This window comes from Mizuhopecten yessoensis, unplaced genomic scaffold (assembly GCF_002113885.1).
Source record: "Mizuhopecten yessoensis strain PY_sf001 unplaced genomic scaffold, ASM211388v2 scaffold11009, whole genome shotgun sequence".
NCBI classification, from domain to species: domain Eukaryota; kingdom Metazoa; phylum Mollusca; class Bivalvia; order Pectinida; family Pectinidae; genus Mizuhopecten; species Mizuhopecten yessoensis.
Genome location: NW_018408833.1, coordinates 121,296 through 143,926, shown reverse-complemented (window position 1 = coordinate 143,926; position 22,631 = coordinate 121,296). Strand labels below are relative to the sequence as shown.

Here is a 22,631-nt window from a genome sequence, read left to right as displayed (position 1 = left end):
ACATAAATACTGTTTATTGTCGGGGACACAGATATGGCTGTTTAAATATTGTCTAGGCCGATAAGGAATAGGTCAATTATTTGTGCTTTTAAAATTGTCCATTACATATAGTTTATTGAACTTCATCTTACGAAATATTTTATATTCATGAATTATATCATGGTTGACAATATTTTAGTTCGGTGACAAGCTTTTTCAGCTGTCTACTGGCATATATATTTTGACAAACTGACCCTCTCTTGGTCGGCTTGATCTTGTTTTCACAAATTTCAAGAGGTGTCAGGGCAAGTAACACACCTTCAAATAAGTTCTCAGCCAAAGGTATACAGCAAATACCATCGAGAAAGGTATTTTCATCATTACCATAAGTGCAATTAGTCAGTAAGAATAAATTTTCTTTTCAAAATTTTATGATATAAATATCAATGTGAACTGTTTACATATCGTAAAATTAATAAGATAGAGCTACATCTTGTGTTACTGATCTAGAACTATTTTAATCGATTCTGATCACGATAGTATACCATAAAACGTTTCGATCTTGACTGCTGTATTAGCCTCCTAGAGATATGCTCTACATGCAAAACGTTTTACAGAAAAAGGTTATCCTCCTTAAGCAAACAGAGTCTCTGTGTCTGGTTAGAGCATTCGCCATTTGTTAAACTTACTTAATATGCATTTCAGCTAAGCAGTGTTACTGCAGTTTTTGTGTCTGTGCCTTGAATACACTGATCACATATTCAGGTGAGTAAGTCATAAGGGTTCTCAGACAATGATGTGTTTCCATTGGTTATACGATGGAGGATTATTGTCTGTGGGTCGAGGGTTGGGTTCGGTACCACTGGACAGTAGCAGTAGTAGAACAAGTACATATTGATGTGTTCTCAATTAACTACTTGTCGATCTATTCTCTGATAAATGGGAAAAGATTTTATCACTATACACTACCTTGCAAATTTAGTATGGGCACTGAGATTAGTCAATGGCTTACCAATAGCCACTTTGGCATGTAATGCATGCGTCACATGCACTTAAACTAAACATGTAGACCTCGCTCAGTGTTACGTGAAAATCTGCGAAAATAATAACGAAATCATAACGTTAAATCGGTTTTCCAATTTAGACAAACAAAATAACAAAACAAAATCATATACTGTTAATATTATCTGTTTTTATTTCTTCCTTTTTGTATAAACAGTGGACAAATTAGGACAAATAGTGGACAAATATGGACAAGTAGTGGACAAATATGGACAAATAGTGGACAAATAGACAAATATGGACAAATAGTGGACAAATATGGACATATAGTGGAAATAGTGGACAAATATGGACATATTGTGGACACAGGTGGACAAATAGTGGACAAATATGGACAAATAGTGGACAAATAGTGGACAAATAGTGGACAAATGTGGACAAATAGTGGACAAATGTGGACAAATGATGACAAAATACAATACAGAAATAGCAGTATCTGCATATTTTTACATCAAAAACGATTATTTCGTATTTGTTTTTATGTTTTGAATAAGTTTAGTCTCAAAATACAACCTTTTTCATATTCCTTTCGTAAGCTTCCGATTATTTTACAGTTGAAAAATTCGGCGAACGACTTCTGCTGCTTGACAATCCAATGAAAACAGAAGTTTTAACCTAATGTTATGCATAGGTTTCGCTTCAGTCCGAGCTCGTTTCTGCCACACTGTGAAAGTAGTTTAAAAGTGAAAGCACATACTATTTTCTACATAACAGGACGAAGCATGTCATATTGATGACAAAAAGAGGACAAAATAAGCACAAATGTGGACCAAAAACAATACTGAATCAACATGTTTTTATATTAAAAGTGATTCTTTGGTTTAAAAATACCAAAGTGTTAAATAAACATTGATTTCCCGACAAATGTAGGAAACGTTCGTATACCGAGCTTTTACATTGAGTCGTGCGCCGTTAAGATAGCATGCGGGCATTGAGAAGATTTTAAACCTTTAAAAAATAAAAACAATTCTGTTTTATGTTGCTTTTTATCTTCTAATAAGCATTCAAATCAATTTCATTTCACACTTATCGTTTAATGAATGACAAAACAACACTAAATTAAACTAAAGTACAGTTTTTATTTAAAAAAGCATTCAAATCAATTTCCATTTCATACTTACCGTTTTTAAAAAAAATAACCATTCACACCCTTGGGAGTGAGACAGGGTTATCTCAACCCTCGGGGTAAGATTCTTAAGCTGTCAAACACTCGGCAAGCCTCGTGGGGGTGAATGATTATTTTTCTCTTACCCTGTTTACCCTTGTATTTTACATAGACGTTACATCAATGCAAGACAATGTTGATGTGATTCGGCTGAATTGTCGACGTGACGTCATTGTATTATTGCCGTGACGTCATTGTATTGTTGCTATGACGTCATACAATTGTTAAGAACGTGCAAAGAACACGTGTAGCTTGTCTCAACCCTAGGGTGAGATAAGAAAAAATCTCACCGGAAAAATGGTGGATAGGGTAAGAGAATACCCTGTCTCACCCCCAAGAGGGTAAAATATTCTATTACTCTTCATCACCGAATCACAAGACAAGCTTATGCAGGCTTTTCGACTTCCTCCGCCAACACCAATTAATACAACGGCAAGCAGACATGTACATGAAGGAACGACAAAACATATCAAACGACAAGAGTGTGTTTGTCTTAAGTTCGTTGGAGTTACCTCCCCTATTGCACTTGTGTACGTTATATTTTTCTAAGTGGTTATTTTAGCATTCCGAGTTATTTGGGTAAATAGCTGTTTTTCGTATCGGATGTTTCATTGGTTCTGGGGTATTTGTATGTTTACATGTTAGCCGATTTTGATACTAGGGGTTGATCTTGTCCTTCTTTTGGAGCAGTGACGTGTGTTTCTACACATGTGTGCATTTCGTTGTTGGAGTTACCTCCCGTCTCACAGTTGGAATATTGCACTGTAGCATACATGATTGTTTATAGCGGGCTGTTCAATATTAGTAGATGATGCATTGTGTTGGTCACAAAAGGTGTTGATGGTAATTATAATACCTCCATCTAGTGTTAGGGAGGTAGGTCCCAAAAGTCATCCTTGGTAATAACCCAGATTATATATCCCCTAAGGTAATTTTTTATTTCATACACAATTCTGTCATGTATGATATACCTATTGTATATTCAATACATAGTTAATGTGTTGTGATTTATTGGAAATGTCAGGTTTAATAACATATCAGCTGAATAAACCAAGTGCTTATAGTATCTGTCAATTTGTCAATTTTTGACCAAACATAACCTGTCTTGAATTGTTTGTAACTTAATTCAGTTGTATGCTCAGAGTTAAATGCTTGTATAGTGTTATGTAACAGAAATTGATTTGAAATGTTCTCCGATTTAAATTATTTCTACCTGATTCAATTAGTCGAATAGCCTTGAGTGATCATAAAATTAATTGAATTGTTTTTAACACAAATTTTCAATGTTTCTGCCTCGAGTTAAATTCAGCATGCCTAAGGCTAAATCGAACTCAAGGACGGTTCCAGTAAGGGTTCATGGTTCCAGGAAGAGGGGCCAAGAGGTTGCTGCTACTGGGTCAGCACTCGGGATTGTCCGAGGAACAGCTGTCACGGGTGGCTGATTCTGTGTTTGTCAGGATGGCCCCAAGATTTGAGGAGTTAAAAACTCCCATCAGAAACTCTCCAGCAATAGGTGAGAACATTGGTCAGCCCATTACAATTGAGGAGGGGTTTAATGATAGTTATCCCTCTCCCACTGCTGTTACCGGTGTATAGGAGGAATTGGGGGCTAATGTGCCTGAGGGTCTTCGCCAGAAAATCATAAATGGCAAATATGTGAATTTAGGGCTATTATTGGCCAAGCCAGTCAACCTGGAACAGTCTGCTAAGCTTACGTAAGTAGGGGGTAAACTGCGTATGTCTGCAAAGACCCAGTCTGTTAAAAATTCAGATATAGACAAATGGACAGGTGCCTTTCTGGTTTTTGCCAGTCTGTATGGGTCAGCCCACCCTACTCAAATGGCCGGGTTGTTGAAATATATGCATACTGTCCGGCTGGGAGCTCGTCGCACTTCCGGTTTTGGTTGGAAGTTCTATGATGAGCAATTTAGGTTACGGAAGGCCAGAAATCCCTCCGCCTCATGGGGCGTGGTCAACCAGGAGCTCTGGCTCTTTTATCTCTGCATAAATAATCAGCAGCCACATCAGATTGCAACTTCATCTGTAAATGCTAATGCACAGCTGAAATGCTATGACTTTAATTACAGTAATAACTGTAATAAGAGCCCATGTCATTACTTGCATAAATGTTTACGTTGCAGTGGTAACAACCCTTCCATGAATTGTTATCGTACTATGAATACCAGCGACTCTAATTTTAGATCAAGAGGTTTCCGAAACGGCAGAAGTTTCCGGGCCCAGTCAGCCGTTGGTGTACGGGTTGCACGAGGATCAACTAGTGCTACAGACTCGAGCATTTAGTCCTATTGATGTAAAAACTTTGGGAAAGAGCATTCAGCTCTACCCTAAGCAATATATTGCTCGTGAACTAGTTCAGGGGTGTGTTAACGGTTTTCAATTAAGATATCATGGGCCTCGTGTAGCTACAAATTGTAAAAATTGTAAAAAAAATAGTTTCAATTAAGGAAAATGAAAGTGCAGCCTTGGCCAAAGTGTTGAAAGAAGTAGAACTAGGGAGAATTGCGGGTCCCTTCCCATCCAGACCCTTGGCTAATCTCAGGTTGTCGCCTACAGGTTTAGTTCCTAAAAAAGATGGGAATTGGAGTTTGATTCATCATTTATCTTTTCCAGAAGGTTCTAGTGTAAATGATTTTATAGACAGTTCTGCTTGTGCTGTACAGTATTCATCTGTAGATGAGGCCATTGATATGATCAGTAAGCTATGTAAGGGTGCTTATCTGGCAAGAATGGATATCAAATCTGCATTCAGGCTGTTACCAGTCAACCCAGCTGATTTTGAGCTTTTAGGTTTTCACTTACAAGGGTCATATTTTGTAGATAAGTGTTTGCCTATGGGTTGTTCTTATTCATGTGCTTTGTTTGAAAAATTTGCCACATTTTTGGAATGGCTGATTAAATATCGGTCCAAGTTTGAGTCTATAGTCCATTACCTAGATGATTTCTTGTTTGCGGGGACTAGTGGTAGTAGTAACTGCCTCACTCTGATGCAGGTCTTTACAGGTATTGCTCACGAACTAGGTGTTCCTCTTGCTGAGGACAAAACAGTGGGTCCTTCCCATATCTTAGTTTTTCTTGGGTACGAATTAAATACTTTAGATATGACAATTCGAATCCCAGTTGAGAAATTAGAGGAACTCCGGGCGTTACTCACTGGTCTTCTTGTTGTAAAAAAAAAAAAAAAAAAATGAAAAACCTTCAGTCAGTTGTAGGTGTCTTGAATTTCTTTTCCAGAGCCATCCCTTCTGCCCGGGCATTCAATAGGCGGTTTTATGACGCTATGTCTGGGGCGTCAAAGCCGATTCATCATATTAGGATCACTCGGGGTATTAAGGAAGACATACATGTTTGGTTAACACCTTTTTCCCAGACAGTTTCTGGTCAAGTGATGATCAACTTCAGTTGTTTACAGACAGACAGGCAAAATTAGGTTGCGGGGTTGTTTTTCAGTCACACTGGACATATTTTCAATGGCCAAAGTCCTGGGCAAACTCGGATGTTATGAGGGACTTAACCTTCCTGGAACTGATTCCCGTCCCTCTGTCACTGATGATTTGGGGTTCACTTTTACAGAACAAAAACATCGTTTTGAACTTAGATAATCAGACCCTGGTCACAATTCTTAATAAGAAATCTTCAAAATCAAAAAGGGTCATGCAGTTAGTCCGTCCACTTGTATTACATGCCATGATGGGTAATATACAATTTAAGGCTGATCATATTCGGGGTATTCATAACAGTGTAGCAGATTCTATATCTCGTCTACAGTGGGCTCGGTTCTGGCAACTAGCACCAATGGTAGATCCAGAGCCAGCAGCAGTCCCAGTATCATTCCAAATGTTGATCTCCAAGATGAAACTACAAAATTGATTTCGGCCTCTATTTCTGTGAATACTACTAAAACATATGTTGCAAGTCTAAATGTATTCGAGTCTTTTTGTTCACAGTATCATCTCGCCAAGTCCTTGCCTCCACCATTGCAAGATATTATCAAGTTTATATCATTACTGTCTGTTGGCAATTATGCTCCCAGCACAGCAAAATCCTATCTGTCGGGTATAGCCTTTAAGTGTAAATTGTTAGTCCAAGAGGATAATACACAAAATGTTATTATCAGAAAAATGTTAGCAGGAATGCAGAGGTTGTCAAAGCGGGTAGATGTTAGGTTGCTTGTTACTCCTGAATTGTTGGTGAAGCTTCTCCAGGCCCTTCACGTGGTTTGTTGTTCAAAATATGAACAAATATTGTATTCTACACTTTTTTCTGTGGCATTTTTTTGGTTTTTCAGAAGTGGGGAATTAATAGTTGATAAGCTTGGAGTTACCTCCCATACACTGTGCATTAATAATGTTGTGTTATCTGCATCAAGTGTTCTATTGTCATTGTCTAGTTCCAAGACTGTTCAAAGGGGTAAAGGGGTGACAGACAGTATGCTTGCCAGTAGCCAAGACCCCAATATGCCAAGTTTTGTTGGTAAAACAATTCCTGACAGTGAGGCCAAGTAAACCAGGTCCATTTTTTGTCATTTTGGTGGTTTACCGGTAACAAAATATCAATTTAATGCAATGTTAAAAAAATATCTGAACACAGCTGGAGTATCTACAGAGCGTTATAAATCACACTCTTTTAGAATAGGCGCTGCTACTAGATCTTCTGTAGTAGGTATGTCTGATGCTGAAGTAAAAAAACAAAAACCTGGATAGATGGGAATCACAGGGTTTTAAGTCCTACATTCGAGTCCCAACCATGGAGTTGTGCTGAGGCTTGTAAGATTCATACAGTACCTTGCAGTAGGCTGGGTGAAAATTACTTAACATTGTATAAATTTATTTCAAATGTATTTTGGAGCACCTGTCAGCTTTGCATCTGATTGTCAGTAAAAGACTTTCAGATGTCAGAAACCGTATTTGGATTGTGGGGTCCTCATTAGTAAAAAGGGCCCTTTTCCATGCAAGGAAGTCAGGGGATGAAGTAAATCTTGGGCTGAGCCGCTACCATGCCAGTGTATGGTGGCAAGGGAAAGGTGGCCTACGTTGGAGAGAACTGGAGCCTTTCGTTAGACATCTGCTGACGGTCGAGGACATCCCCCACATTATGGTGATTCACTGTGGTGGGAATGATCTTGGGCAACTAGTGAGTTGTGCCCTCCGCCACTCTATATTAAAAACAATGGACAGTTTAATGAAGTTGATGCCAGAGACAATATTTGTTTGGCCGCAAATTTTACCTCGGTTTGAGTGGCGAAATGAAATTGTTCATGAGGCTGTTGATAGGGCCAGTGGGAGGGTCAATAGCAAAGTGGCCAGTCATTTCACAGCCATAGGAGGCAGTTACATTAGATTCCCTGAGATACGGGAGGATTGCCCTGATCTTTTTGTGGACAAGGTCCATTTGTCTGAGTTAGGCAATGAAATGTTCTTGTACCATTTGCAGCAGGGTCTTGGCAATATTCTTTCAAAAAATTGTTGTCAGGTTTGGGATTACGATTTCGATAATTTGGCTCTGGCGGCATAAGGTGCCCAGTCTAACTACTGAGTTGCTTGTCCTCACAGTAGTAGCGGGTGTCTGATGTTTAAATTGAATTTTGCGGTATGGTGGCGTTGGCAATGCCTGCTATCTTTTTGAGTAACTGGCATTGCCATGTGGCGGTCTTTTGAGGCATCACCAGTACCGCTTCAGTGCAAATTTTTACCATATTGATCAGTTGTCATTCAATGAACATTTTTACTTGAAATAAGTTTGTGAAGTTAACAAATTGTATTTGCAATTTAATAGCATAATTAATTTGAAGTGTACAGCTGTTCCCAGTGCTCATTTAATTTGTCCTTATTTCAATTGTTCCAAGTTTTGCAATTTTGCACAAGTTTTATCAAGTTGATCTGCAGTTATCTCAAGTTTGGTTTGCCCTATGACTCTAATTTAGAGTCGGTAACCACATCTGGATGAAGCCGTGGCCATATAATCGCCAAACCTTAAAAATTGAAATTAAAAATATCATGTAGCTAATTTGGAGTTTGCGTTTTTGTGTCTTTGATAAACGTCACACGGACGAATAGCGGTCATTATCTAAATTACATTATGGACAGAAATGATAAACAATTATGGCATAGTATTGGAAAGTTTTCATTGTGATCAGTTTCAGTATCAAACAAGAATTACCAGAGACAGCTAGATATTTGTGTACGTACCTACTACTTCTATCCATGTTATTATCGAAGAAGAATGCCGGCAGGGTGTCTACTGAATGTAGACACCCTAATGCATCTAATGTCTAACTATATTAAAATAACATTTAGCATAAAATAATGGGGACATCTTTTCTTCAATTATGTTTGACAAAAAGACAAAATGCATTCAGATAGGGTTTGATATCGTTAAATTACGCGTAGGTTTTATTGATAAAGCTGTACTTTATGATTGGTTAAAATGATTTAAAGTACCCATATCAATGTCAATATATATTTACGTTGAAAATGATTCTGCAAGCATTGATCAACAATCGATCACAGTCTATAGATCATAAAAGAGGGCAATTAATCTTGAGAGCGGTACAGTTGACAGTATCTCTCTTATTGAATACAATGTAGTGATCGATTTATATCACTTCAATGTTTTAATAGAGTAACTTCCCTTGCATACTCTTTGTAATAAACCATTTGTTGAGGATATATATGCTCTTGTGGCATTCGACTCGTTTTCATAGAGTTCCACATGGAGATTTTAGTGAAATGTTGGTGTTTTGATTTATTAATTTAAAACTTAGGGCTCAGGGCCAGCCATTTGATTGGTTTCAGACATGAAACACTGACCCCATACTAGGCTGGAAGCTTACAAAGGAGGAGCTACAGCGAATGACAGACAATCACTTTTACAATTGTGCTTCCGTTCGATTCCTTTTATCTGTAACAGCTGCGTTCAGGATTCTGTAACAAATTCCAGATTAGTAAAATCAATTCAAACGACCTTCCATTTTGTCACAAATTATTCCAAGGGGGGTAGAAACAAAGTATGTTTAGAACGGAACCCGTGGTAGGTGTTATTGGTGGTAGTGATTGTGGTGGAAATGTTATTGGTGGTAGTGATTGTGGTGGTAGTGTTATTGGTGGTAATGATTGTGGTGGTAGTGTTATTGGTGGTGGTAATGATTGTGGTGGTAGTGTTATTAGTGGTAATGATTGAGCTGGTAGTGTTATTGGTGGTAGTGATTGTGGTGGTAGTGTTATTGGTGGTAGTGTTATTGGTGGTAATGATTGAGCTGGTAGTGTCATTGGTGGTAGTGATTGTGGTGGTAGTGTTATTGGTGGTAGTGTTATTGGTGGTAGTGATTGTGGTGGTAGTGTTGGTGGTGGTAGTGTTATTGGTGGTAATGATTGTGGTGGTAGTGTTATTGGTCGTAGTGTTATTGGTGGTAATGATTGAGCTGGTAGTGCCATTGGTGGTAGTGATTGTGGTGGTATTGTTATTGGTGGTAGTGTTATTGGTGGTAGTGATTGTGGTGGTATTGTTATTGGTGGTAGTGTTTTGGTGGTAGTGATTGTTGTGGTAGTGTTATTGGTTGTAGTGTTATTGGTGGTAGTGTTATTGGTGGTAATGATTGTGCTGGTAGTGTTATTGGTGGTAGTGATTGTTGTGGTACTGTTATTGGTTGTAGTGTTATTGGTGGTAGTGAATGTGGTGGTATTGTTATTGGTGATAGTGTTATTGGTGGTAGTGTTATTGGTGGTAGTGATTGTGGTGGTATTGTTATTGGTGGTAGTGTTTTGGTGGTAGGGATTGTTGTGGGAGTGCTATTGGTTGTAGGGTTATTGGTGGTAGTGTTATTGGTGGTAATGATTGTGCTGGTAGTGTTATTTGTGGTAGTGATTGTTGTGGTACTGTTATTGGGTGTAGTGTTATTGGTGGTAGTGAATGTGGTGGTAGTGATTGTGGTGGGAGTGTTATTGGTGGTAGTGATTGTGGTGGTATTGTTATTGGTGGTAGTGTTTTGGTGGTAGTGATTGTTGTGGTAGTGTTATTGGTTGCAGTGTTATTGGTGGTAGTGAATGTGGTGGTAGTGATTGTGGTGGGAGTGTTATTGGTGGTAGTGATTGTGGTGGTAGTGTTAGTGGTGGTAGTGTTATTGGTGGTAGTGATTGTGGTGGTATTGTTATTGGTGGTAGTGTTTTGGTGGTAGTGATTGTTGTGGTAGTGTTATTGGTTGCAGTGTTATTGGTGGTAGTGAATGTGGTGGTATTGTTATTGGTGGTAGTGTTATTGGTGGTAGTGATTTTGGTGGTAGTGTTATTGGTGGTAGTGATTGTTGTGGTACTGTTATTGGTTGTGGTGTTATTGGTGGTAGTGAATGTGGTGGTATTGTTATTGGTGGTAGTGTTATTGGTGGTAGTGGTATTGGTGGTAGTGATTGTGATGGTAGTGTTATTGGTGGTAGTGATTGTGGTGATAGTGTTATTGGTGGTAATGATTGTGGTGGTAGTGGTATTGGTGGTAGTGATTGTGATGGTAGTGTTATTGGTGGTAGTGATTGTGATGGTAGTGTTATTGGTGGTAGTGATTGTGGTGGGAGTGTTATTGGTGGTAGTGATTGTGGTGGTATTGTTATTGGTGGTAGTGTTATTGGTGGTAGTGAATGTGGTGGTAGTGAATGTAGTGGTAGTGTTATTGGTGGTAGTGTTATTGGTGGTAATGATTGAGGTGTTAGTGTTATTGGTGGTAGTGATTGTGCTGGCAGTGTTATTGGTGGTAGTGTTTGAGGTGTTAGTGTTATTGGTGGTAATGATTGTGCTGGTAGTGTTATTGGTGGTAGTGATTGTGGTGGTAGTGTTATTGGTGGTAGTGATTGTGGTGATAGTGTTATTGGTGGTAATGATTGTGGTTGTAGTGTTATTGGTGGCAGTGATTGTGGTGTTAGTGTTATTTGTGGTAATGATTGTGCTGGTAGTGTTATTGGGGGTAGTGATTGAGGTGTTAGTGTTATTGGTGGTAATGAATGTGCTGGTAGTGTTATTGGTGGTAGTGATTGTGGTGTTAGTGTTATTGGTGGTAATGATTGTGGTGGTAGTGTTATTGGTGGCAGTGATTGTGGTGTTAGTGTTATTGGTGGTAATGATTGTGCTGGTAGTGTTATTGGTGGTAGTGTTATTGGTGGCAGTGATTTTGGTGTTAGTGTTATTGGTGGTAGTGTTATTGGTGGTAGTGTTATTTGTGGTAATGATTGAGCTGGTAGTGTTATTGGTGGTAGTGTTATTGGTGGTAATGATTGTGCTGGTAGTGTTATTGGTGGTAGTGATTGTGGTGGTAGTGTTATTGGTGGTAGTGTTTGAGGTGTTAGTGTTATTGATGGTAGTGATTGAGGTGGTAGTGTTATTGGTGGTAATGATTGTGGTGGTAGTGTTATTGGTGGTAGTGTTTGAGGTGTTAGTGTTATTGGTGGTAGTGATTGAGGTGGTAGTGTTATTGGTGGTAATGATTGTGGTGGTAGTGTTATTGGTGGTAATGATTGTGGGGGTAGTGTTATTGGTGGTAGTGTTTGAGGTGTTAGTGTTATTGGTGGTAGTGTTTTTGGTGGTAGTGTTATTGGTGGTAATGATTGTGGGGGTAGTGTTATTGGTGGTAGTGTTTGAGGTGTTAGTGGTATTGGTGGTAGTGATTGAGGTGGTAGTGTTATTGGTGGTAATGATTGAGGGGTTAGTGTTATTGGTGGTGGTGTTATTGGTGGTAGTGATTGAGGTGTTAGTGTTATTGGTGTAAGTGTTATTGGTGGCAGTGTTATTGGTGGTAGTGATTGTGGTGGTAGTGTTATTGGTGGTAGTGATTGTGATGGTGTTTTTGTTGTTGTTGTTGTTGTTGTTACTTTGTTTTTGGGTTTTTTCACAAATGTTACCACAAATGTAATAAAGGTACGTTCATAAAAGGAGAAACTAATTTTAGGAAAACAGAGGTCCGAGTTGAACGATTTTTTCCCAATAATAGGTGCCTGATTGGGTATGTGTGTCGTCGTACTATCTGATCATATCAAATAATCCGACTTCAGTTGACTCTAAAATACACCGAGCTTCATCATTCTAAAACAAAGGAGAACAACGATAAATATATGATTTATGAATAAATGAAATTTATATTATGTAACAAAACAAACAAAAAACAAGTATGATTAATAACCCTAGTATACAGTTTCATTTAAGACAATTATGTAGGGACTGAACGGATGCAAATCGGTTACATCCATATGATGCCCGCTATGACGTCATGTTTAATATGGTTGTAACCGATTTGCGTTCATACCGGCATTAAAATATAGAAAACGCCGTTCAATCCATATATTTACATTTTAACTATTGTTTGATTTAGTTTATTTGTTCTTTAATAATTTATTTATTTACTGCGTTTTCCTTTAAACGACATTGGCGAAACAGCCCTATCGAAAAATTTGGCGCCAATATTTAACCCGATATTTTTTAACGCTATTGTTTGACGTTTTGATTATACTAGTAATTTATTTTTAGATCAAATTAGTTCATTTGTTTATTGAATTTGGTTTTGTCGTTAATTTTAATTCTCTTATGCTTAATTATATTTCATATTTTATCACACTTAAACTTTTTTATTTTCAAATCATGTATTAGTTTAGCTCAAGCAGAAATCTTGATGTTTTTATCATTATAAGTTTTAAAGATATTTGTTTTTACAATTGTAGTCGCTACCATTCCAACGCACTAGTGTTGGGTGAGTGTATTCATTTAAATTCAAGGTTTTGAAATATAAATAATAAAAACGAAATACAAATATCAAAAGTTTTACTATCTCGTAAGTCCCCCAAAAATGTGACTGCATGTTCACGGGTATGGTAAAGTACTTTAGTAAATGCTTCATTCATTGGCGGGGATTTTTTTATCAGCGCCAGTCTAGATATTGTCTCAACACAGCAGTCATCTAATCATTGGATCGAAACACTATAGTTTATAGACTAAACATCCACATTTGGCTTGATGGTTTGCAACACTTAATATGGTTTCCAACAATGACACTCACTTTAAAATCACTCTCAAAGTTATACAATGTCATGTTCCCTCTACCTCCAATGACACATTCATTTCCAGGAGTTGACAGGGGAGCATCATGACCAGTACCGCATGTGGTGGAGGAAGTTTTCTCTCTTCCGGAACACAAGTAGATATGAAGGCATTATGAAGGGTTTCATGTGTGGTCGTGACAACGTGTATGGTGTGGGACTTTCCCCTACATATGACGGAAACTACATGCCATGGTATAATGATAAAGCGATAATTCCCAAGCTTATATAACTAAATTACCACATTTTCCATCGCCCATTTCCTAAGGTTTAGACGTGCAATCCTCGACATCTGGTTAAGTTTGTTAATTTCCGGTTTGATATAATTGATGAAAGCGTTGGATTACATGCGTCGTTGTTATTATTTACAGTAAATTTGAAATTAATTCATTATCTTTCGATTTGCTAACGTTTGAAATGGCGTTTTAATAAGACAAATAAACCCGGATCAATATATATATATAATGCCATAGTTAGCCAATACTCGTTGCCACTTTGGACCCTAATGCATCATTTCGAGTATGTGATAACTTTGGTACCTAGCACGAAAGGTATCCCGGTATAACGTGAATTGTTTCTAAACACGAGCAACACTTCGTATAAATGTTCATATTGATCATATAATGAATATATATATATATACTGTTCGGCGGTATATCAGGTTCGTTTTATATAGCCAGATGTATAGGCCTCCCCACTAGACTGTTCAGTACTACCCACTGACTGGCACTACTCTGATAGGGATTGGCTGGCACTTTTCTGTCACTACTAGAGCTGCGCTCATCGGCAGGATGCTTTATGCTGGTTTACTGATCATGTGCTTGTGACTTTTGTGATTCTGAAAGTAAGTAGACGTAATCTTCATATTGACAATATTTATTCCCTTGTAGATCTTTCCTTATGAATTCTTACATTGTAATTGTTAAATATTATTTAGTTTCTGTTGTAAAGTATAACTGAATCAAGGACAGGCAGGATTTAAGGTATATCAAACATGAAACCTGATAAGCGTACAATATCAGATGTTCAGGATCAAACTCTACAAACCAGTATTTAATAAAAGAATTTGGACTGATAACACGGTGTTTAGCCCTTGGTTCATTGTTATATAAAAACGTATCGGAATAGTAAACTGTGGTTAACACCCGGGCCGAAGTCAGATAAATATAAAGACAGCCTATCATAAAACGTATATCTAGTAAACACATTAATGGACAAGATAAATAGAAAAAAAAGGAATAACGTTGTAGTCATATGTGTACGCTATATTTGTATTAAAGTACGAATTAAAATTGTCAGTTCAACTACAACTTTGAACATATAGATCCGTGATTATAGAAAACGATCTGGTAAGTCCTCAAAACCGTGATTATAGAAAACGATCTGGTAAGTCCTTAAAACCGTGATTATAGGAAACGATCTGGTAAGTCCTTAAAACAACGTTTAGACATTTCGCTCACAGTCTCTTGATACTGAGGAACTACCTGAGATAGAAACATCAGCTTAATTACAGCTTATATTCACCAGGCGTAGTTTTACCATTGTGATACATATACGATTTCAATAGCATAATTTCTGTTACAGCCATGCTGTTCTATCGCCTACTGTATGTGGTGGTTCAAATAGGACTTCCTCTGACCGCAGGTACGTCCATTCTAACATTGATATACCTGTCCTCGGTGACTAGATTTCTGACAACAATACAACGTTTCAACAGCTGTTTTTATACACATCTTATGTTTTAGTTTTTGTGCCCCGATTTTTCTTAAAAAATACAGAAATAATTTAATTGTCCACAAAGTTCTAGTAAGCTGTTTAATTGTTGAACTCAATAAAAATCCATGAATGATTATGCAGATAATTATATAAAACATCGCATGTATACCAAACTTGCGCACGATCGCGATATTTATAATTAAGCATTTCCAACTTTACCCTTTAGATGTTGAATAATGCGACTTTTTGAAGAAACTTCACCAAAAATGATTTCGAAGTTTACACCTGGTTAAATGGCTTTTATACAAGTAATCTCATTAGGAAATTATAAATCAACTGTATTTATGGATGCATTTATATAGTATCAAATTATTTTACAGTAAGACAAATGATTTTTAAAATTTTAGATGCGTTCTAAAGGTGTCAAATCTATTTGTAAAATATAAGAAATATCTACGCTAAAACAGACCGTGATGTTCATTTAGAATAGATTAACGCATTGTCTTTCCGAACCAAAGATAAGGATATTCATAGTAAAGTATGTGATTTTTACACAAGCTTTCAATAGCTATTCAAATATAATCGATCTATTACTGTAAATTTGTTCTCGTGATTTTTTTATCTGTATGGAAATTTTGTCCGTTGGTTGGGGATCTTTAACCTTTTCTTTCTCTATTAGTTTAATTGTTATTTGTTATAATCCTTTCATAGATATCTGCACGTGGATATGTTCGCTCTTATTTACTTAATGCGAAAACGCGAGTATTGTTTCCATACCGCATGTACAGTAAGTGTTGTTATGTAGGTTTACTATAGTATAAACTACTATATTACATATTATAATAAATTATTATATCAATAGTGGTATTAGATGTTCATTACCAATGTTGTTGTCTATTCAGATCAATATATTGGAGTTTGTGGATCGGACAATGCACATAAGTATTGTTTTGCACTATCTACGTTGGTAGGAACTGGCAGTAGTAAACTTTCAAAGACCTTCCTCGTCAATGACACCTACAGCAACATTGTATGTCCAACGAACGTCCGGACTGCCGAGCCCCTCACGTTCCCTAATGATTTCCATTTATATCCCTTTGATCTTCAGTGTTCAGACGCAAACATATCTATTTTTCTTCTGTTTGACAACGGACCAATGACTTACAAACTGAGGCCATTCCATGAAGTGTCAGGGACCAGTTTTGCCCTGCTAACAGAATGTTATATACTGACCTGTAGATGTATCGTCATCAATGTAAACGTCACCACTGTATACATACACGCCATACCTAGTCGTGATGCGCTCACCATTGAAACGGTGCCGACAAATATGACGAATGTCAATCAAACTTATACAATGACCAATCCCTTAGAAATGATCGCTGTGACAGGAACACAGACACAACTATCCAATACATACGTACGTAGCAACGATTCCGTCACAGTGTTCTGTGTGGAGGACAACGTGCATGCGACTCGTGGCATACTGCAACTACCTCCATTGACCTTCTCGACAACATCAGTCATGACCCGACTTCCACTTCCTTCCGTGTCGAATACAACATATCGGACCATGATCATGCGGCAGTTTTCTCAGTTAGAGCGTTACATAGTTATGATCAGTCTAAGCGGAGTGATCCGTCTGAATGGCTCTGACCAGGTGCCATCCGACTGGTATACATATGTACCAGACTTTAACCCAAACATTACCTATTATCTGCTGGGTGTGACGTGGAGTAACGTGTCAGGACCAGTTCTTGACTGTCAAGAGGCACATCAATATAGAAAGTTTATATTTAGAAAAACAGAATTTGTCTACAGGAACCTGATAATGGTAAGTACATCTCAAATGATTAATAATAATTCAACATAAGACTAAATCCTCGGTAAAATTAAGTACAACGCATAGTAAACAAGTTGTAAAGTTAATACATCTCAAATCAAAGGGTTTGTGAAATGAAGCACAACTCCATCCATCAGTAAAAATCAAGCAAATGGTAAAAGTTATTAATAGTGCAATCAAACAATCATCAAATGTAAGCACAACCCCATACAAATGTTTGTTACATGAAATATAAAGACTTTCATTAAGAACCTCTTATGTTTTTCTTATCTCATGCCTTTGTTAAGTTCTTTTGCATGTGCTAAATGTTATTACAATGTCAATGCTATCATTAATTAGATAAGTACAACTCAAAGCATCTACTTGGTAAATGAAGTGCAACTCCAATTATTTACTTGATAAATTTAGTACAGCTCCAGTCAAATTCTGGCAAAAGTAAGCAAAACTGCAATCAGTTAGTAGGTATATGTTAGCACCATTTATATAAACAATTAATCAAAATGTAGGTATATGTTGGCACCATTTATATAAACAATGAATCAAAATGTAGGTATATGTTAGCACCATTTATATAAACAATTAATAAAAATGTAGGTATATGTAAACACCATTTATATAAACAATTAATCAATTAGTAGGTATATGTTAGCACCATTTATATAAACAATTAATCAAAATGGAGGTATATGTTAGCACCATTTATATAAACAATTAAGCAATTAGTAGGTATATGTTAGCACCATTTATATAATCAATTAATCAATTAGTAGGTATATGTTAGCACCATTTATATAAACAATCAATCAGTTAGTAGGTATATGTTAGCACCATTTATATTATACAGTTAAAGTATGGGGTTGAGGGATATATCAAGTTTCTGGTGTCCCAAGACCAGGTATATTTCCCGAGGCGAAGCCGAGGGAAATAGGCATGGTCAAGGGACACCAGAAACTTGCTATATCCCTCAACCCCATACTTTAACCGTTTTATTTTACCGATACACACTGCAGAAATAGTTTTAACTTGATAATATTTGTAAACCATAAGCTGTATAGCTTCACAACCCAACTACCCCTTTGATGGCAATGGAGACAAATGCTTCCGAGTTCGGTAGCAAGCTCCGCCCACCTTGTGCGTCGCATACGAGTTCGGTAGCAAGCTCCGCCCACCTCTCGCCTGATTGGCTCGGCGGAAACACCCGAGTGTGGGTGTGTTTTAGTTCCCAGACTAACACAAAGGACTACAACACAGCCAGGCAAAAGTGGGGATATAATCGATTTAACCAGTTACTTTTATATAGAGTAAATAAAGTAGAGGTATAATAAAAACAATTAATCAATTAGTAGGTATATGTTAGCACCATTTATATAAATAATTAATCAATTAGTAGGTATATGTTAGCACCATTTATATAAACAATTAATCAGTTAGTAGGTATATGTTAGCACCATTTATATAAACAATTAATCAATTAATGGTAAAAGTTTAACACAAATCCAATAAAATCATAAGTGAATGCATCTCTTTTCCGTACAATTTACAAAACATTTGACTAACTTTAATTTTTGTAAAGGTAGCCTCCTCGAAGCAAACTTAACCAAATAGTGAACATTATCACTTTTTTAAGAAGCAATTTTTGCTAGAACCAGTTAATTGTTATGGGTGATTTGTGATCTTCACCCACGAAATCATCGGTCCACGAAGTAATTACAAGTTTGATATAAAGCAATTATCCGATAGATCTGCGAAATCATGTACCAACAAAATGTTGTTTTGTCAGGAAACCACAAAATTTGGGCCCCACGAAAATATCTTATTTCGTGGTATATCTTTGATATACACCACACATAGATATTTATGTTTTAGTCCTTACTAACTGTTGATGGCCAAATGGCAATATGTTACAGTAAAAGTTTCATGTAACTATACAATAAAAACGTTCATCATCATTGATTAAGTGTATATGTGGTACAAATACAGATGTATCACTTATAATTACGTTGATCAGTAAGGGGCAGACTTACATAGTTCTGGCGTTTTGCAGAGTCCAACCACCTCAGCTACAGTATCATCAACCAATTCTACCACAGCAGTCTCCTATAAGGCGACCGCATCAGCAACTAGCCCAGCGACGACAACTGAGCCGGGAATTCCGTCAACAATCGCTGTATGGAACTCTTCGGAGAGTCCATATAACAACATCTCTTGTAATTAATTTGGTCTATATTTCCCTAATGTGTGCTTCTGCTGGATGTTGCCAGTTGATAACCTTGCCAAATTCACATTGCATACATAAAGACTAAAAATAGCATGGCCACCGTGTTTGACGTCATCATTATAACGAACCCATAATTGTAATGATGGATGACAATGTCACTCCATGTATCTGTTCTATTCATTGAAAAAACAGGACACGACACATACACTAGTTATCATATTTTAATATTTGAATTTCTGCTGAATTTATACTAAATATACCTACTTAACATTTTCAAGACTATTTTTCAATGATTTTTTCAGTTGGCGGATGAATACATCAGCATATTATCAACCTGATTACTCGGTGCGCGGAAAATAGTTATATTAATGAATTGTTGTGGGTTTTTATGTCAGAAATTCTTAATTGATTAAAAGAAAAATAATTTACATCTTAATTTTTTTTTTCGTTATAAACAATGCAAACAAGTTATTCATTTCACCAGGACGACGTCTTACGGTGAGTGATGGCAGCATAAGCTTCTGTACCTTCTGTGTTGTGTTAGACTTGCACAAGACCGATATTTTAAATATTATCCAATAAATATCAATATCGCACTGAATGTAAATAAAGGGGTAGAATTCTGTTTTGTTGAGCCTTATGCCTCATAAACCTTAACAAAACAGGATTCAATCCTTCATTAAACTACTCCAAAAATGGAAAATATAAGATTTCAACTGAGTTGATTTGGCAATGACATCCTATATGAACATCAAAGCGTTGACAGCAAAACATAAGCATGAGCATAAGTATGTTTGCCGGCAAAGTTGTGTCATTCATACCGCGGAGGTGAAGGTGAAACACTAAATGTAGGCATACTAAATAGCATAATCCTAAACATCCTACAATAGAAAATAATTCCCAATTAAGTCAAGACAACGACCATACAATTTGTCCATAGGTGATTGACTCTGCGAGCACAATCAGTCCCTGGGGTTGGTCGTTACATTGTGACATTGTGGTTTACATGAAATAATAGTTTAAGTACATATTATCTGTCGTATCCATAGTTTTAAATTTGTAACGTTCTAAGATATTATTTCTTAAAGTGTTTCGGAAATCTTTAGATGTGTGATTTAACTCTCTCTGTTTTAAGTAAAAGTGATGTGTTCTAAATGGACAAAATGGCAATGTAGTGCAATAAACATATTTTCTACGCCTTCTGCATTGACAAACAATTTTTCTTAATAAGTGATCTCTTGAAAACTTGACGTTTAAATTAGTTCATCTGCAGCCGAATTCTATTACGAAAATCGGGATATTCAGACTAAGCCCTGCAATATGGAATCAAATGCTACATGTAAAGCAACGTAAATAGGAGTTACAGGGGTATTGCTATAAAGAAAAGAAAAGTTGACGATCGGAAAATCTTAGATGTCACACTCTTTGTACAGCTAAATATTAAGACGTCCTCGTTGGTAATGTTATATGTAAGATCGCGTTTATCTCCAGTAGATGAGTCTGTAGTGTCCTCCTTGATTTCAAATTTAGAAGGATGTATATAATGGACGTTGTCAATAACTTTCTTTTTATTAAACAAAACATCGTTGATAACCTGAAAATTGAATTTATTGACTTGACATAAAGGTTTTACAAGTCAGCCCGATGAAGGGAGATACAGATTGTTCCCATATTAATGCCAATAGTCTGCAGGAATATATTACCGCCGAACAAAGAAAATGCTGACTAGAAAGTCATTCATTTTCATGATTTCATCTCTTGTACATTTAAGCTTGGCCCTTCGCGTGCATTTCACACATGTGCTCAAAAAATAGTTTATAACCATATATGCCTTTCTTACAAAAGAAAGGGTTCATAATTAGATATATTTTTTTTAGAAATAATAGTGTATAGAATCAAAATGAAAAGGTCATATGTTCTGAGATAAGAAAATAAAACATTACATAACACAGAAAACACCAACATCTTCTATAGAACATAAATATATAGATGTACACTTTTAACAACAAAAATCCAGTACAGTTCTTATGGTCTCATTTTTCAATTGCAACTGATATTAGACTTAATTCAAACATTTCCTTATGAATACTTTTGCCTGTGCGTCAACAGGATAAGTTCGGGAATCAGACCATACAACTTATCACTGATATTGCCAATGTTGTGTGACACCGATCTTCGTAATGAGTTCTTTATTATATAAACTACTTCGTCAGGCATGATTATTTTACAGATATATTTTCCGTATTATACAACGGATTATATAAGGCACTGTATGCCTATGCACTTACTATTAAATTGACATACAGTAATTCAATTTTACCACCATCATTGAATTCATTTCAACTCCTTTTGATTTCACTGAAGTAAAATGTAATCACTTATAAATGGCTTGTTTACAACCTTATAACGTTGAAATATTGATATGCGTTGTCGCTAACGTCTGATGACTTGATGTTTCAGGGCCCTATACCTATAGCGTGGGTATGTGTACGTATCGCTGTGACTCCCCTGTTCTACCCGTCAACATCAGCGACCCCGTTCAAAGGCAGATGCTACAGAAACAGCTGAAGGAATTGAGGAAACAACTGACTGTGAATAAAACGGAATTGTCCTCAACAAAGCGACGGAAGGAGAGTGCAATCGATCACCGCATGTCGGCCAAGGCGTTTGGATTAGTTGGCACTGCCATGCTTTGCACGTGCGTCGGGGTGATTATTTTAGCTGATCTACCGAAAATGTCGAAAATTATCCTCGATTTTAGGGCACAGGTCTGTAAATTGGACACCATCCAAGTAAAGCAATCAAAGATGCGGCGACCCAGTCGGATCCGGAAACAGAGTGAAGCTAAGATGGTGCCCTTTATACGAAGGAACAGGGTTTCGAGTGATACTTCTGTTTAAATAGATGGCATAACTCTGAAATACTCCCCTACCTCATTTAAAGTAAAAACATCAATTATCATAAACACCTCTTCATGATAGTCTCACCTCTGACTGATTTAGACAATATAAAATAGTAAAAGGCATCCTTTAGAGTTTGGATTGACTTATTTCGTTGGAATTTACCTATTTGAAACTGAAATGCCATTTTGAAATGTCCTCCTGAAACGCAAATATACATCAAAATGCACATATTTTGGACATAATCAAAATCAGAATGATGAAAATACCAGAAGGTCGCCCGTCTACATTATGACTTAGCCATTGTGTGAAGTTTTAATATCAAATCTTTACTGTTTTGGGATATGCTCCTGAAACGTTTAATATGCACAAAGTTTGGTAACTGGGCCCTCAGCATCTTGAATTTCCTAATAGTGGAAAATGTATAAACCTAATGGGCATTCCCTTACTATTTGAGAAACTTGGAAGGTTAATGAACGATTCCATTACGATTTTTGAAATCATATACTTTATAATGATGTATTATTTATAATCATAACTGGTATTTTCAATTTATAATAAGGACGTCTTTGTCTGTAGGGATTGGCCTAATCACTCAGACCGTACACAACTATTGATAATTCTATTCCCTCAGAGAAATGGTGGAGGGCTTCAAGGTCTAA

At 36.8% G+C, this 22,631-nt stretch overlaps 1 protein-coding gene across 1 annotated transcript; it reads left to right on the top strand.

The window, feature by feature from the left end:
- Positions 1-16,472: 16,472 nt before the first annotated feature.
- On the top strand, positions 16,473-19,448 carry LOC110464543. The gene is made up of 3 exons (XM_021519802.1): positions 16,473-16,842; positions 18,896-19,058; positions 19,372-19,448. Exons 1-3 carry the CDS (start codon positions 16,534-16,536, stop codon positions 19,380-19,382), a joined length of 483 nt encoding a protein of 160 aa, XP_021375477.1. The 5' UTR covers positions 16,473-16,533; the 3' UTR covers positions 19,383-19,448.
- The last annotated feature ends 3,183 nt before the right edge of the window (positions 19,449-22,631 follow it).

Excerpts from the sequence above, each read along its gene's own strand:
- LOC110464543 (XM_021519802.1), top strand. The coding sequence starts at position 16,534 with ATGACCCGACTTCCACTTCCTTCCGTGTCGAATACAACATATCGGACC. Across the intron at positions 16,843-18,895 it reads TCTACAGGAACCTGATAATG|AGTCCAACCACCTCAGCTAC; the intron begins GTAAGTACATCT and ends GGCGTTTTGCAG.